The sequence below is a fragment of the Vulpes lagopus genome, chromosome 8 (genome assembly GCF_018345385.1).
Source record: "Vulpes lagopus strain Blue_001 chromosome 8, ASM1834538v1, whole genome shotgun sequence".
Classification (NCBI taxonomy): Eukaryota; Metazoa; Chordata; class Mammalia; order Carnivora; family Canidae; genus Vulpes; species Vulpes lagopus.
The window spans coordinates 108,005,442-108,021,188 of record NC_054831.1 but is presented as its reverse complement, the minus strand read 5'-3'; the positions used below and the strand labels follow the sequence as shown (position 1 = coordinate 108,021,188).

Below are 15,747 nucleotides of genomic sequence, written 5' to 3'. Positions count from 1 at the left end.
GTCATCAGAAAGGAAAACGTTTAAATTTAATGAACTGAAGCACACGTAGGAAAAAAAAAAAAGGTGATCATTAGCAAGGAAACAAGAAACTAAAAAAAGAAAGAAAGAAAGAAAGAAAGAAAGAAAGAGAACATGGAAGACTGTTTCCAGGTGTGTCAAGAATTGAGGGTTTCAGGAAGGATACCCCAGTGCTAGAATTTCCAAGGCTCATTTGAAGATGGGTGGACAGAACTCAGAAAACAAAGCCTTATGGACAGATCAGTAGTGTTTTAATGAATCTATAGATGTGCATCTGGAATTTTAACATTTGGGTTAGGAGGGCTTCCCCCACATAGAGGCAGGGGCGGGCAAGATGTTTTAAAAAGACTTGAGTTATAAGGGTTGTGCAAAACAGATATAGACAAGAGTCTAACTGCAAACATAAAATTTACAGAATGACATGCTTAGCTCCTGTCACCAGTTATCCCTAATCCCCAAATCCTTTAGTTCTCCCTATTAATATGAAGCCTTCCCTGATGCCAGATAGCAATGAGGCACTCTGCATTTACACGTCAGTTGAGTGCCTATAGTCCATGACCTCCCTGAGTCACTCAGAGATTGGCACTCAATGTCAGAATGAAGGCCACCAACCTTTTCCTTCCCAAACTTCAGGTCCTACAAATCACATAGGGGCCTTGTTAAAATAAGATTCCTGGACTTAAAAAAAAAAAAAAAAGATTCCTGGACTTCATCCAGATGTACTAAATCAACTCTCCAGGAGAAGGACCAGGGTATCCAATTTATTTATTAATAAACATCCTAGGGGATCCCTGGGTGGCGCAGCGGTTTAGCGCCTGCCTTTGGCCCAGGGCGCGATCCTGGAGACCCGGGATGGAATCCCACGTTGGGCTCCCGGTGCATGGAGCCTGCTTCTCCCTCTGCCTATGTCTCTGCCTCTCTCTCTCACTGTGTGCCTATCATAAATAAAAAAAAAAAAAAAGAAAAAAAAACCATCCTAGATGGGGGCAGTGGACACCTGGGTGGCTCAGTCGGTTAAGCGTCTAACTTTGGGTCAGGTGCTGATCTCAGGATCCTAAGATAGAGCCCCTCCATGCCCCCTAGCTGGCTCCACGCTCACCCTCCCCTTCTGCCCCCTCATCACCCCGCTACGCTAATAAACATATATATTTTTTAAAGAGCATGCTAAATGGGTCTTTTGATCTGGCAAGTTTGGGAAATTTTCAATTAAACTGTTAAGAAGAAAACAGGCCCCAAATGGAACCACTTGTGCTAAGCCCGCATCATCACCAAACCAAAACATACCTAACCTACCTGCAGTTTCAACCGTCTCCAGGAATGTACTCTTAAGGGGTCAGTCTGGAATCTTCTGCTCAGTATTAGTAAGGTATTCTGCCTAACGGACCTCGTCTGTCCCCCAAAGGAAGGTGACCTTGCCTGAAATAATCCTCTTCTCCCCTTTAGGACTTCCTTGTCTCTCCCGCCCCCCCACCACCCCGCTTTTTTAAAAAACCTTTCTTCTCGTGGAGCTCTTTGGAGCTTCTCTCTACTTGGGACGCTGCCCGACCCATGAATCGTTCAATAAAGCCAACCACCTCTTTAAAAGTCACCTGGCTAAATTACTGTTATTCACAGCAACTCCACACTTTGTTGGTTCTGGCAAGTCACTGGCTCTAAATTACAACCCGGGGGGTCAGGTTCCCCCAGGATTTGAGACGAGGCGTGAGGCGCAAGGTCACGGCGGCTGGGCATCCGCAAGGCGGGTCCCCGCCCCCAGCCCCCAGCCCCCAGCCCCGGTCACCGGCCGCGGCTCAAGGCCCCGCGCGCCCGGCGCCCGGCGCCGGCAGCGCGGGAGACAGGCGGCCGGGAAGGGCCCGCGACAGGCAGGGCCGGCCGGCGCCGCGCACCGACTCCTCCCGGCAAAAGCCCGTCGTGCGCCCCAGGAACGTGGCCATGGTTCCGTGCCCCGCGGGGGACAGGGCTGGGAACTGCAAACAGGAGGCTCTAGGGACAAAGGTGGGCCGGAAGGGGACGGTGGGGCAGGTCGGGCTCCCGGGCCTCACACAGCGCTCACCTGCCTCCCGGGCTCGCTCCCGGCCTCTCCGCGGCCGCCGGCTTCGCACCTCGCGGCTCTCGCGAGAAGAGGAGGCTGCGGGAGCGCCGGCAGGGCGGAAGTGGCCTGGCCGACCTCCTGGGTCTGTCCGTCGCGTCACCGTCGGCGGCGTGCCCGCTTTCAAGATGGCGGCGGCAGCGGCGGCCTTGTCCGGCGCCCTCGGCCGGGCGGGCTGGAGGCTCCTGCAGCTACGGTGCCTGCCCGGTGAGGGGGCGGCCGAGCGGGGGAGCGGGGAGGAGGAGTGTGGGGGCACGAAGCGGACGGGACAGGGTGCGGGGCGGAAGAGGCCGTCGTGGCGGCCGGCCAGCAAGGTGACGTGAAGGGCATCGGCGTGGAGCAGCCGGCGTCCTGGGCTCGATTTCCGTCTGCCCCCATCCTCGAGCCGTGAAGGGCAAAGAGTAGCGGAGCAGGGCTTGTCACCCCCATTTAGCGGAGTTAACGGAGGCCCGGAGAGGGCTGTGGGTGCCCAGGGTCACGCAGCGGGGCAGTGGCAGACGGGAGGGCTCGCACCCAGCCTTCCAGTAACTCCATTGCCGAGTCCCCGGGCAGGGAGGGCCCCAGGCGACGGAGGTGGAAGCAGCCGCAGGGAGCTCCTAGTTCATGGTTTCCTAAGTCAGTCGTTTCTTCACCACTTCAATAATTCTCTGATACCGTCCACCTTTTCCACAACACAATCCGTATTTTCGTTTGTACATCCGAGTTCTTAAAACTATAGATGTTTGCTTTACAAGAGGTTACTGTATATTGCTACTCTTAAGTGGAAAACCAGCGTCCCCTTCTATGAGTAGAATGAACACACTGACGCATTAACTTAAATGCATAAGTAATGAAATAATAATTTCCTGTATTCCATAAGAAATCATGCGACCTTCAATGGTTCCACACTGATGCTTTGGGACCTCTCCCATCCTTTTCAGAGTTTTAGGAGTATTTTGTTACTTTTTTTTTTTTGTACAAATACTAAAATATTGATATTTTTACAATACTGTTCTAAGTTTTTTGTTTGTTTTTAAGATATTACCCGTTTATGAGAGAGAGAGAGTGAGTGAGCATAATCAGGGGCACAGGGAGAAGCAGGGAGCCTCACCAGGGCTGGATCCCAGGACTGCGAGATCATAACCAGAAGTAAAGGCAGACACTCCACCGACTGAGCCACCCAGGCACCCCCTGTTAGGCGTCTCTTAAAATCATTGTTTCCTGGATTAGTTGGTAGATTTTTTAAAAAATGAGTGTCCTTTTGTTGTTTTTATACAAAAGTCCAAATTAACTATGTTTAGTTAAAGTAATGCCTATGACCCAGCAGAGCCACTCCTAGGTATTCAGCCAAGAGAAATGAAAGCAGGGACGTTGAGTGTCTGCCTTTGGCTCAGGTTGTGATCCTGGAGTCCCGGGATCGAGTCCCACATCAGGGTCCCTGCAGGGAGCCTGCTTCTCCCTCTCCCTGTGTCTCTGCCTCTCTCTCTCTGCCTCTCATGAATAAATAAAATCTTTAAAAAGAGAGAGAGCGAGAAATGAAAACATGTGTCCATGGAAAGGTTTGTAGAAGTACATTGATAGTAACTATTCGTGATAGATAAGGCTGAGAAAGCCCAGGTATTCATCAGCACAATCATGTTTCTTGATGGAATACTACTCAGCAATAAAAAATAAGTTGATTTCCACAAAAATAGGAATCTGTCTAAAAAAGACTGCAAAAACAAGTTTTACATGAAAAGGATATACTATAGGAGTCCATGTAGATGAAATTCTAGGACAGGTTAAACTAGGATGAAAACTTCTGAACAGTGTAAGTAGGGGATGACTGGGAAAGAGCATGAGGGAACTTTTGGGGGCTACAGTACACTCTAGCTAAGGGTTCAGGTTACACAAGTTTATACCTTTGTCAGATGTCAGAATTGGCACATTTAAGATTTGTGCGTTTCATTGTATATAACTGTCACCTCAATAAAAGAACAGTAAATAAATATGAAACTCTGGTTCATGGTATGCATGAATGCATGGTATGCCAGAATGTGTGGAGCTGAAGAATACTGAGGTCTGCAACAGATCCATCAAAAATAAGCTGGGTTAAAAGATTTTAAAAAGCTGGATTGATGAATGAAAAGTGTGGTAGATCTGTAGAATCTAGGTGGTGGATATACAGGTGTTCATGCTATAGTTCTTCCAACTTGTATGAGATTTTTTGTAATAGGGGCACCTTGGTGGCTCAGTTGGTTAAGCATCCAACTCCTGATCTCAGCTCAGGTCTTGATCATGAGTTCGAGCCCTGTGCTGAGCTCTACACCCAGCATGGAGCCTACTTAAAAAAATTTTTGTAATAAAATGTTGGGAAAGGAAAAAAGTAGTACGAGCCCGTACTTTCCAAATCCCTTTCTCTAGTAAATGGGGGTGTTGCAGGTATTGCCAATGAGAAAACAGATTAGTGATCTGTATGAAGGTATAAACATTGTGGGAGTTAGTACTCAGACTTTCTAATTTCTAGTCCAGTGCTCTTGCTATGATATAAATATGTAACCTTTTTGCTTTCACTTTTTGATTGGGCTTCATAGCACTCCGGTTGAGCAAACAGATTATTACTCTTGATTTGCATATTTTAAAATCATGCGTGTTGGGGTGAAGTGGTTTGTCCATTAACATAGTTAGCAAGTGATAGCAGCAGGCCCAGAAGCCAGGTCTTCTGTTACCTGGTTCCTGCTTTTGCCACCACATCATGTCGCAAGGTTGCCAATTTACCCCAAATTTTTGTCTGGGACCAACACTTGGATAAGTGGTTCTGGAGTAGACTCTTCCCCCATCTCTCGCACCATTCAAGGTTTCAAAGAGTCTTCTCTGGTAAGTGTCTCTGACTGACAGCCCAGTTTTTGTTTCAGCGTCCCGTTGCCAGTCAGCTGTGGTGTCACGTGCCTTCCATGCTTCCACTATGCAGCTAAAGTCTTCAGATGAGCAGAAGCAACAGCCTCCCCAATCTTTTTCTCAGCAACAGTCCGAAACACATGAAGCAGAAGAACCCAATCCAGAATCTTCTCGTTCACCCCCCAGGTATGCACCAGAGCCCCAAGGCCATCTGTTTCTGGCCATTTTGCATGCTTGGGTATGTCTGGCCTTCCTCTCCTTCCTCTCTCCTCTTTATCCCCATTTTCACCTTCAATCATTTTCAGGGCCATATGTGAACAGAACCTATGTTTTGTTTTTTTGTTTTTTTTACCTATGAGTTTTTTTGAAAATTGTACCTCACCACTCTAAAATAAACAATACAAAGAAGTTCAGAAAAATAAAGCAGAGATGACCAGAAATCACAAACCCAGAAATAACTAACATTTTTGTGAATATCCTTTTAGATGTTTTTCTAAGTATGTTACATGCATAAGTCTATATATAATTAGTGATTAATTATACCATCTACTAAACATGCTATTCCAGAAACTTTTCCACTCAATAGCACATTTTTAATGTTTTCTCATTCTATATGATTTTAATGGTTGCATAATGTTCCAGTAAAGGGCAGTATTAAATTTACTTAACCTATTTTTTATTGATGAATTTGTTTATTTATTTTTTAAAAATATTTTATTTTAAAAAGAGATTTTGTTTATTTATTCATGAGAGACAGAGAGAGAGAGGCAGAGACACAGGCAGAGGGAGAAGCAGGCTCCATGCAGGGAGCCCAATGTGGGACTTGATCCTGGGTCTCCAGGATCACGCCCTGGGCTGAAGGCAGCGCTAAACTGCTGAGCCACCCTATTGATGAATAGGGCTGCCCTATTGATGCCCTATTGATGAATTTATTAATAGATTTCCTTCACTGCTATAAAAAATGATGTCATTATCTCTCAGCAGTGGGAGCACCTAATAAAAGGATGTGCAGATTTAACATTTTATTACATAAGTGGGGCCAAATTGCCCTCTCGGAAGGTGATAATAGTTTACATTTCCATTAGATATCTTTTCTTCTTAATCCTGCCACTGAGAAGTTCCTCTACCTCTGATATTAGGGTGTTCCTGTCATTTTTCTGGTCTCCTAATTAAAGTACTTTTCATTTCAATTCAGTAAATATGTTTTGAGGAACTACTTTGTGCCAGCCCTGTGAATACTAGAAGCATTGTCTCTGCTCACAGAGTTATCATTTAGCACAAATACAGATAAAGAAACGGTGCGCTAAGGGCTATAAACAGAGAAATCCAGGGTACTGTGGGAGCATTTGCCTTCAAATTACATGGCCTCCTCACTCACTGGATCCCTCTCCCCATGACTATAGGAAAGGAGAAAGATAATATAATTTTTATTCTGAAATATCAATACCGCCACAAAAGTAAATGTCTTCCCAGTGTGTGCTCAGAGAAAGCACAGAGTCTCCAGGTTCCGGTCAGGCACCTTTTGCCTGTCAGGCAGCAGTCAGTGAGATGAGGTGTGTTGGGCTCCATCACCATTTCTCTGTTCTGTGTGGGTTTCAGGTACACAGATCAGGGCGGTGAGGAGGAAGAGGACCATGAGAGTGAGGAGCAGTTGCAGCACCGCATCCTGACCGCAGCCCTGGATTTCGTGCCTGCCCACGGGTGGACAGCAGAGGCAATTGCAGAAGGAGCCCAGGTGTGTATAGGACAAGGTGGGAGGATTGGCCAGGAGGGAGTCACACCATCCAGAGCAGAGGGCCTCATGCTTTCTTCTGGCCCAACTTAGAGCCTCTCACTTCCATAGGATTTTGGGGGGGGAGGTTGTCTTTTCCTCAGTAGAGTGAAATGGCTTTCTTTTAGTATGGAAAGATTATACCAGGGACTTGGTTCTCGTGAGCGAGGTTCTAAAGGCAGCCTATTAGGCAGGCATTGCCGATGATCACAACTATCACATTTCATTGACTCTAAGACGACAGTGCTTGAAGATGCACCATTTTATGCATCACTAAGAAAGAAAAAATGCTACCTAATAAATTAGGACACATTGTCCATTGCATCATTCACACTGATTGTTTAAATTGAAAAACTGGGGGGCCCCTAGGTGGCTCAGTCAAGTAAGCACCTGACTCTTGGTTTCAGCTTAGGTCATGGTCTTGGGGTTGTGAGGTTGAACCCTGAGTTAGTCTCCCTGCTGAGCCAGGAGTCCACTTGAGATTCTCTCCCTCTCCCTTTGCTCCCTCCACCCACCCCCAAATAAATAAATCTTTAAAAATAATTTTAGGCCCCCGGCCCTGGGACGGCACAGCGGGACCGGTGCCCCGGGGTGGATGGGGGTGGTAAAAATAATAATAATAATAATAATAATAATTAATAATAATTTTAAAATGTGGCACCTGGTTGGCTCAGTTGGTAGAGCACGTGACTCTTGATCTTAGAGCTGTGAATTTGAATCCCACACTGAGTGTCAAGATTATTTCAAAATAAAAATCTTAAGAAATAAAATGATAAAATGGGTGCATCTTAGAATTGATGAAATCTGGTGTTTGAAAACACTCAAGAAGGCACTACTTAGGAGACCAACACCTTATTTTTCTCAGGACTTTCCTTCTGTTTTGGAATAGATTGCTGCTTTAGATTAACCCTAGGCTCATATTGAGGCCACAGTGTACAGAATTGTTAAGCATAGCTGGATACTGTCCTGCGAGAGTTCTGTGAGAACAAAGAACATTCACTTCTCCCATCCTAAGCTTGCAGGAGAAATAGGATGGAAGGTTGAGCATGTTTAAACACTAGCCAGAAGAATGTGGAAACAAGGGTGAGGTACAAGTACAAGAGAAAGTGACAAAATCAAAAGTCCAAAACCCCTTGAAGGCAAGAATTAGAAGATCAAGAACACAAGTGGGAGGACAGGTCTTAGATGTATTAGGGATGATGTTGGAGAAGACAGCTGCAGGTTTAGTTTCTAGAATATTAAGGGAGTTCCTGGGGGGATAGCTCCTGTTCTCTGTGAAGTAGGTGTGGTTGTCTCATGAATCTTAAGTTAGGAGAGAGTAGGAGGAGACAAAGGTTTGAGGGTGGCACAGAATGTTGAAAAGAATCATTGTAGGAAGTGGTAGAACAAGTAGAGGACAGAAATGTAGCAGGATGTTGGGAGAACTCTTACACAGAATTATTCTGGGGGAAACTGGTCTTTTTCACTCTGTCTTTATTCAATAGTGGTTACATAATTCCCATTGTATTTACTTGACTTCAACTGATAAACATTTGGGTTGTTCCCATTATTTAGTATTCTAAACCAATTTATACAACATTATAAGTGCATTTGGAGAAGTGGAGTTGCTATTTCGGGGAGCATTTCAGTCAGGGGACAGAAACCACACCAGTTATTCAGATAGAGAGAATTTAATACAAAGAATGGTGAGCTAGGTGTAAAGTTGGTAACCAGCTCACTGACAGCATAAAAAGAACCCTCTAGGGTGTTAGGGAGGCTGCCGCCCCGGAAAGTGGCTCCCATCTCCAGGGCTAGAGGGACAGAGGGAAAAAGTGGACTTGTTAAAATGAGAAGCTTGAAGGATAGCCCCTTTGGAGGCCAAACTCAAACCTCTGAGGAGGAGATGCTACTCAGCTGGCACTGCTGTCTCTTAAGTTCAGAGAGAGGGTCCCTTGGGGCTGGCACCCAACCTCTGGGGGCAGGGAGGAAGGTGGTGGCTTGCTGGAACCAGTTCTGCAGGTGCTGAGAAAGGTACAGTCCAGGCTCAGCTACAGCCACAGAGGGGAAGTGCTGCTGCCCTGGTGAAGAAGGTGGTGAAGTGCATCTGGGGAGATACCCACAGGAGCCTCTAGCAGGCAGGACCATATGCAGTCTTCCTCCTCCTCCAGCCTTTGGCTCTCCCTCCAGCCACCCACTTGGCAGAGCCTAACATGGAGCTGGGATTGTGGCTTGTGGAGCTGCAGCCCCCACGTCATGAAGCTGAGGCGAGGAGGGCAACTTTGGGGCTGACAGTAATTCATCACCTGGTCCAAAGAGTATACGTGTATTTGTGTGTGTGTGTATTTAAATATTTGTTTATTTAAGTAATCTCTACACTCAACATGGGCTTAAATTCATAGCCCCCGGGGATGCCTGGGTGGCTCAGGGGTTGAGCATCTGCCTTTGGCTCAGGGTGTGATCCTGTGGTCCCAGGATCGAGTCCCACATAGGGCTCCCTGCATGGAGCCTGCTTCTCCCTCTGCCTGTCATGAATAAATAAAATCTTAAAAAGAAAAATTCACAACCCCAATTTCAAGAGTTGCACACTCTGCCCACTGAGACAGGCAAGCAAATGTGTATATTTTTGAGGGTCTTGTTGCCTACATAGTAGAAGCAGCATAGCCCAGTGGTGAAGAGCTCTGAGCTCAATTCCCTCGTCTAAAAAGCTGGAATTGCCACAAGGTCACAGTGAGATCATGTGAGTCCTGTGCTTAGCAGAGTGCCTGGCACAGTTAAGCATACAGTCCCTGTTAGTATTGATGCACTGCAAGTCTGCTGTGAATCCTGCCAGATTGCTCTCTGTAGAGACTGTGGACTTCCACCAAGACAGAGGCACTTTCCCACTCCCAGCAGTGGGGATTAGAGTTCGTAAATTTTTTGTTCCTTCTCTGCCCTTTGTCCCTGGTGCTGTTGGGGTTCTGCCTCTAGTAGATGCTCAATGATTGCCATATATCAGGAATAGTAAAGGATTTTCATGGCTTTGTTCACTTCTTAACTCATTAAGAAAAATGGTTGGTTTATATAGCAACTGAGAGGCTTAATTTCCAGGAGATTTAGGTTAAGTCAATTGGTGAGGAAGAGCTGATTGCTCTTTTATATCATGTAGGACTCTAGGATATGAGTGTCAGAGCTCAATTCAAACTGGCTCAAGCAGGAAAGGGAATGTTTGGGCTCATTTAATAACAGAAAAGTTTGGAAGTAGCTCCAGCACAGTGTTCTTAGATTGTGCTGCTGGGAATCGTGTCTCCATCTTCTCTGCTTTGCTTTCCTTTCTGTGAGCTTCATTCTCAGCAGGGATTTCCCAGGCAGGACTAAAAAGGGTTCAGGAGCCCCAGTAAAGAGCGAGCCCTTCTTTTCCAGCAGCACTGGTGGGATTCCAGAGGCAGCCTCTTAGGGCCTGGACCTGGTCATGTGCACATCCCTGAGCTAGTCACTGGGAACTCCAGTTATCCAAGCCTGGATCTCACACTCTCCAATACACCAAGGGGCTTGATGAGTATGGAGGGACAGCTGGTCAGCCTCACCCAAATCACATGGACCAGGAATGAAGAGTAGGGTTACCCCATTAAAAATCAAGCTGCTGTAACTGGAAAAAGAGGCACTAGTGAGGAACAGGCAGCACAGGTCCACTACATTTGTCTACCAATTTCTTGTTTTCTGTCTCCTTTTGTAGTCTCTGGGTCTGTCCAGTGCAGCAGCCAGCATGTTTGGGAATGATGGCAGTGAACTGATACTGCATTTTGTGACCCAGTGCAATGCTCGACTCACTCATGTGCTTGAAGAGGAGCAGAAGCTGGTCCAGCTGGGCCAGGCAGAGTAAGTCCTATGGTATTATTGCTCAGGGTGGCAACTAAGGATCAGGTGGGGCTGAGGCCCCACCAGCTGCCCCGGGAGGTCAATCCAAGCAGAGCCAAAAGAGAGGAGCATTGAGCAGCCCTGCTGCTTTGATGGGCCTGGAAGACAGCTGCCTGTCTCTGACAGGCCAACATCAGGAGCTGGTGGGACCCTCCTCCCTAGAGCCAAGTAAGCATGGGCACTGAGCCCATGCCTTTGACACAGAGACACACTGTTTTCTTTTCCCTCTTCCAGGAAGAGGAAGACAGACCAGTTCCTGAGGGATGCAGTGGAAACCAGACTGAGAATGCTGATCCCGTACATTGAGCACTGGCCCCGGGTACAGAGTCCTTATCTAGGCCCCAGGGCAACAATGTATTCACGTTCTTAGTTCTCAGCACTTAGCACTCAGAGGATCTTGCACATTCTTCAGAAGTTAACTCACTAATCTGCACAGACCTGGGGATTCTGGGATTCTCAGTGCACTAGAGCTAGGAAGTGCAGACTGGGGAGTGCCATAGGAAGTAACTGAGCCATCTGGGTTTTAGTGCCTAGAAATGTGAGTGGTCTGAGTACTGGGTCACATCTGTGTTGGGACCTTGTAGCCCGAGTGTGCCACTAGGTCTTTGGTGAGGAGGAATCCATGAAGGAGATTAGAAAATGAGAAGGTTTTATTGGCCTTCAACATTAACAAGCCTGGTATGTTCTGGATGGCAGAGGAGTAGGAGGTCTTTGCCACTTGTCAGTGGGATGCTTGAGAGTTGGAGTATTTGTTCTGAGGGCTTTTTTTAATCCCCTTTTCTGAAACTTCCTCTTTTTTATTGCAAAGCATGTTACAGTGTGGGCCATTCTCTTAGTTAAGAAAATGGAGTCAGAGCACATCAGGAACGAGAGGACATGGGGCACCTGGGTGGCTCAGTGGTTGAGCATCTGCCTTTGGCTCAGGTCGTGATCCTGGGATCGATTCCCACATCGGGCTCCTGTGGGAAGCCTGCTTCTCTCTGTGTCTCTCATGAATAAATAAAACCGTTTTAAAAAAAGAAAAAAAAGGAATTAGAGCACAGCAGAGACCATCTCATGTTCTCCACCCAGCTGGTATACCACTGAGCATGTAGTATCAGCCAGTCAGGCTGCATGTGGAGGGAGTACAGTGAGGGCTGAGCCCCACTGCCTGCCTGTGCTTGCCACACTTGATTTTCAGACCTCTGGCCTTGACTCATTCCACCTTGCAGTTAAAGCAGTGGAAGTATGTGTATTGGGCCCTGGCTGCCTTCTGATTCAGCACGTTTTCTTCAGGGCTCCTTCACTAAGAGAAAACTTCCCAGCCAATCCAGGGCCTCTGATCAGCTTCCAAAGGCCATAGCCAATGGATTTTTGAGTTGGTAAAGTGACAAACCCTTGTCCTCTCAGGAGTCGATGTTTGTTAAGGCAGCATCCCTGGGTTGTGCCATTGCTTGCATGAATGAAGAATTTTTAGTTTCAGGTACCAGAAACCAACTTGAGTTAAGCAAAACACCAGGGAGGAATTTATTGTGAGGCCTTGGGGGGGCATTGAAGCAGGAAAGCTGCTGGGCCCTGGGAATGGCCTGGGATTTGGACCTAAAAACCACCCCTGACCCTCCTATCTCTACTACTTCCTCCCTGTTGCTGAACAAAGTGCCCTGCCCCATCCTTGCTCTCAGTACTGTCAGAAAGACCAGGCTAGACCCTCCGGCTGCCTGCCTTCCCAAGTCCACATGCTGGGGTTGGAGAAGCTGAGTGGGCCAGCCCAGGGTAGGATCTGTCCCTGACTCCTATCAGCTATAGCCAGGGCTGTTAGCTGCCAGAAGCTCACAGCAGTCAGGTGGGGATGGTAGGTGTCAGCAGGAGACTTGGGCAGGCCCTCTTATTCCACAGAGGGGTGAGGCACCATCCACCTTGTGTGCTGGTGTCCCTCTGTGTGGTACCTATTTTTCTGTCATTCTCTCCTCAGGCCCTCAGCATCCTCATGCTCCCTCACAACATCCCATCCAGCCTAAGCCTGATCACCAGTATGGTGGATGACATGTGGCATTATGCTGGGGACCAGTCCACTGACGTGAGTGCTTTCTGCAAATCTAAAGGGTACCAGGAAAGGCTTGGGTTAAACATTTCTTTAGGAAGTTTGTGAAAGTTCTTTGATCACGGTTCCCTTTGGGGGGCCTGCAGTGCCATTCCCATCTTGGAAAGGAGGGGCTAGGCATGGGGAAGGTCCCTTGAGAAGCCATAGTGGGAGCCAGGTCTTCACTTAAGGGCTAGCAATCTGGCCACAAACCAGCAGTTTTTCCCTTTGACCTCTAGTGGTGATGCAAGCCTTAGAGGGCCAGGGGACTGGGGTGCTATTTTAAAAGCATTTTCCCCTCAGTCTCCTAAGATTCAAATTCTGCAGTGGGCTTTCTCAGTGTGTCTTTCATTAGACTGATTTTAAAAAGGTTGGGGGGGGGGGGTGTCGCCTGGATGGCTCAGTTGGTTAGGTGTCCCACTCTTGATTTCACCTTGGGTCTTGATCTCAGGGTGGTGAGTTGAGTCCTGTGCTGGGCATGAAGCCTACTTAAAGAATGCCATGGAGCCACCCATTGCTTTGAAAAGGAAACTCCCTCCCCCCAGCCCACTTTGGCCTGCTTTGCCAAGAGATCAGTAAGCCTTTAAACAGGCACGAGGAAATAATCTGACTTGTTAATGCTATCGTATTTCTGGTAGGAAATTAAAAAATAAAAGTATACCTTCATAAAAGAAATTAATATGTGATGGTACTTGGTGAAATCCAGGCTGAGGAGCAAAGAGATGCTCCTGCCACAGTTTTAACAAAGGACTTTAATAAGCTCCTCTCGTGTGGGAGTACACCACCAACAGAGTTGGTGAGAAAATGAAATTAGAAAGCTGAGAAATTAAAGGAATAAAACATGAAGCAGTTGAGCTAGTGCTCCAAAGAGCAGTTTGCTGGGCCAGCCCAAGGTGGAGGTGTTCTGATCTGTCCATGGTCCTGTGTCAGCCCTCATGTGACTGATGAGCACACCACAGTGTGGTAATAACTGGCTAACCATAGAGCCTCTCCAGCATTTAGGTGACCTCAGACTTAGTCTTTTCACCAGCAGTTTCAAAGTGGACTGGATATAGCAAAATCACCTGGGATGCTTATCAGACATCCAGATTCCTTGCACCTACTTCAGACCCCGGGCTCTTAAGAGATTAGGCCCAGGAGCTTGCATTTTAATCTCCCAGGTAATTTTGATGCCCAGCAAGTTTGAGAACAGTAATATTATCCAGGGGGAACAAAGGTACCTTTGGGGGAAAAAAAGAGATCAGGAGAAAGCCCGTGTGTGCCGCTGGTTTGGGTTATAGTCCACAGCAGTAGTGGTGACTCACCTTCCTGGCTGGGTTCCTTTGCAGTTTAACTGGTACACCCGCCGAGCCGTGCTGGCTGGCATCTACAACACGACAGAGCTGGTGATGATGCAGGACTCGTCCCCAGACTTCGAGGACACTTGGCGCTTTCTGGAAAACCGGATTAATGACGCAATGAACATGGGCCACACTGCCAAGCAGGTAGTTGGGGCTGGCCCTTTGGGAAGCCTCCTCACTAGGCACACCACCCTCCTTAGGCCATGGCTACTCACTTGTCTGTGCTCTTGCACTACTTTGGCTTCAGAGGACAGTCCTGAGGGCCATTCCTGGGAGTTGGCCTGGCTCTTCCTCATACCAGCCCTTCCCTGAGAGCCACACTTGGGCCATTTTTGGTTCTGTTCATAGGCTTTTCATCCAGTCCGCAGGGTCCTCATGAGCCCCTCCTGATTTGTCCTACCTGTTTCACCTTTGAGCTTGTGTTGGGGTCTTAAGAGAACCTGACCTTGAATCTTCTAGGTAAAGTCCACTGGAGAGGCACTGGTGCAGGGACTCATGGGTGCAGCAGTGACGGTGAGTATTGCTTTGCTCAGGCCTGCCCTCCTGTTCCACTCCTGCCCTGTAATCCTTAGAACATGCGTCAAAACCAGAAAGCTACTAATAAGACTGGCAGTGGTTCACCCCCAGCCTCAGATCCTGAATTCCCTACCTCTTCTGCCCCCCTCACCCCCACCTTGTTAAAAAACATCGCTGGCACCTGGGTCCCTGGTGTGTCAGATGTGTGGGTCTTAGCTGTGCCTGCCACCTTGAAAATCCCAATCTTGGGATCCCTGGGTGGCGCAGCGGTTTAGCACCTGCCTTTGGCCCAGGGCGCGATCCTGGAGACCCGGGATCGAATCCCATGTCGGGCTCCCGGTGCGTGGAGCCTGCTTCTCCCTCTGCCTGTGTCTCTGCCCCCCCCCCCTCTCTCTATCATAAATAAATAAAAAATTTAAAAAAATATTAAAAAAAAAAAAGAAAGAAAGAAAATCCCAATCTTTCCCATTGGAGTCTTAGGGACAGGGCAAGGCCTCATCATTGTTTTCTTTCCTGTATCAGCTCAAGAATCTGACAGGTCTAAACCAGCGCCGGTGAGCGGGACAGCGTGTGAGCTAGAGTGCCCAGAAGAAAAGCTACAGATATATTGAAAGGGCTTTGAAAACTGTGAAGTGCCGTCCGTGGAACAGGGTGTTAATGGGAAAACACTGAAGGACTCCTTAGTCACTCTGACAGCCACCTGGAAACCACAGAGCACTTGACACAGCTACAGCTGTAGCCTATAATCAGGCTACTTCTTTAGTTCCAAGTGCTAGGCCAAGCCTCCTGATGCTTCTCTTCACTGCAGCTGGGTGACTGAAAAATGAGGCTCTCATCCAAGCATTCGAGCCACAGAAACCCAGCACATCTGTATCGTGATCTCACAGATACTTTGATCATGTCTTAACCTTCCTAGAGTGTTCTCTGGGGCTCCCAAATCGGAGTGAGGGTGTGAAGCCATTACAAGGTGGCAGCCCATCCCTTGCACAGCACGGGCTTGTGCACACAGGTGTTCCTCACACCCCCCTCCTCTCTGGCGTCTTGAGATGCTGCACCTGGGAACCCCTTAAAAAGCTGCCTCACCTGAGACCAGTGCCTCCGGGCAGTGGTACTCAGCCTGGCTAGAGGCGGGAACCCAGGCCTGTTGTATTACACCAGTATGTGTGGCAGGGTTATTAGTGAACTTAAGAGTCTGTAAAAAATAGTAATAAATATGTTGGAAGCA

The 15,747-nt window shown here is 47.7% G+C and overlaps 2 protein-coding genes across 2 annotated transcripts in view; one reads left to right on the top strand and one right to left on the bottom strand.

Moving 5' to 3' along the window:
• The window catches only part of CIAPIN1 (cytokine induced apoptosis inhibitor 1), a 15,511-nt gene extending 13,308 nt beyond the window's left edge, over nt 1-2,203 (bottom strand). The window contains exon 1 of the mRNA XM_041765576.1: nt 2,072-2,203. The gene's annotated coding sequence lies outside the window, so the exon portion shown is untranslated. The remainder of the gene's footprint in view (nt 1-2,071) is intronic.
• COQ9 (coenzyme Q9) lies at nt 2,182-15,747 on the top strand. The gene is made up of 9 exons (XM_041765574.1): nt 2,182-2,314; nt 4,981-5,149; nt 6,563-6,698; nt 10,426-10,568; nt 10,842-10,926; nt 12,559-12,663; nt 13,995-14,150; nt 14,466-14,519; nt 15,045-15,747. The coding sequence occupies exons 1-9, from the start codon at nt 2,236-2,238 to the stop codon at nt 15,078-15,080; spliced, it is 963 nt and encodes a 320-aa protein (XP_041621508.1). The 5' UTR covers nt 2,182-2,235; the 3' UTR covers nt 15,081-15,747.

Excerpts from the sequence above, each read along its gene's own strand:
- COQ9 (XM_041765574.1), top strand. The coding sequence starts at position 2,236 with ATGGCGGCGGCAGCGGCGGCCTTGTCCGGCGCCCTCGGCCGGGCGGGC. Across the intron at positions 2,315-4,980 it reads GCAGCTACGGTGCCTGCCCG|CGTCCCGTTGCCAGTCAGCT; the intron begins GTGAGGGGGCGG and ends TTTTTGTTTCAG. Across the intron at positions 5,150-6,562 it reads TCTTCTCGTTCACCCCCCAG|GTACACAGATCAGGGCGGTG; the intron begins GTATGCACCAGA and ends TGTGGGTTTCAG.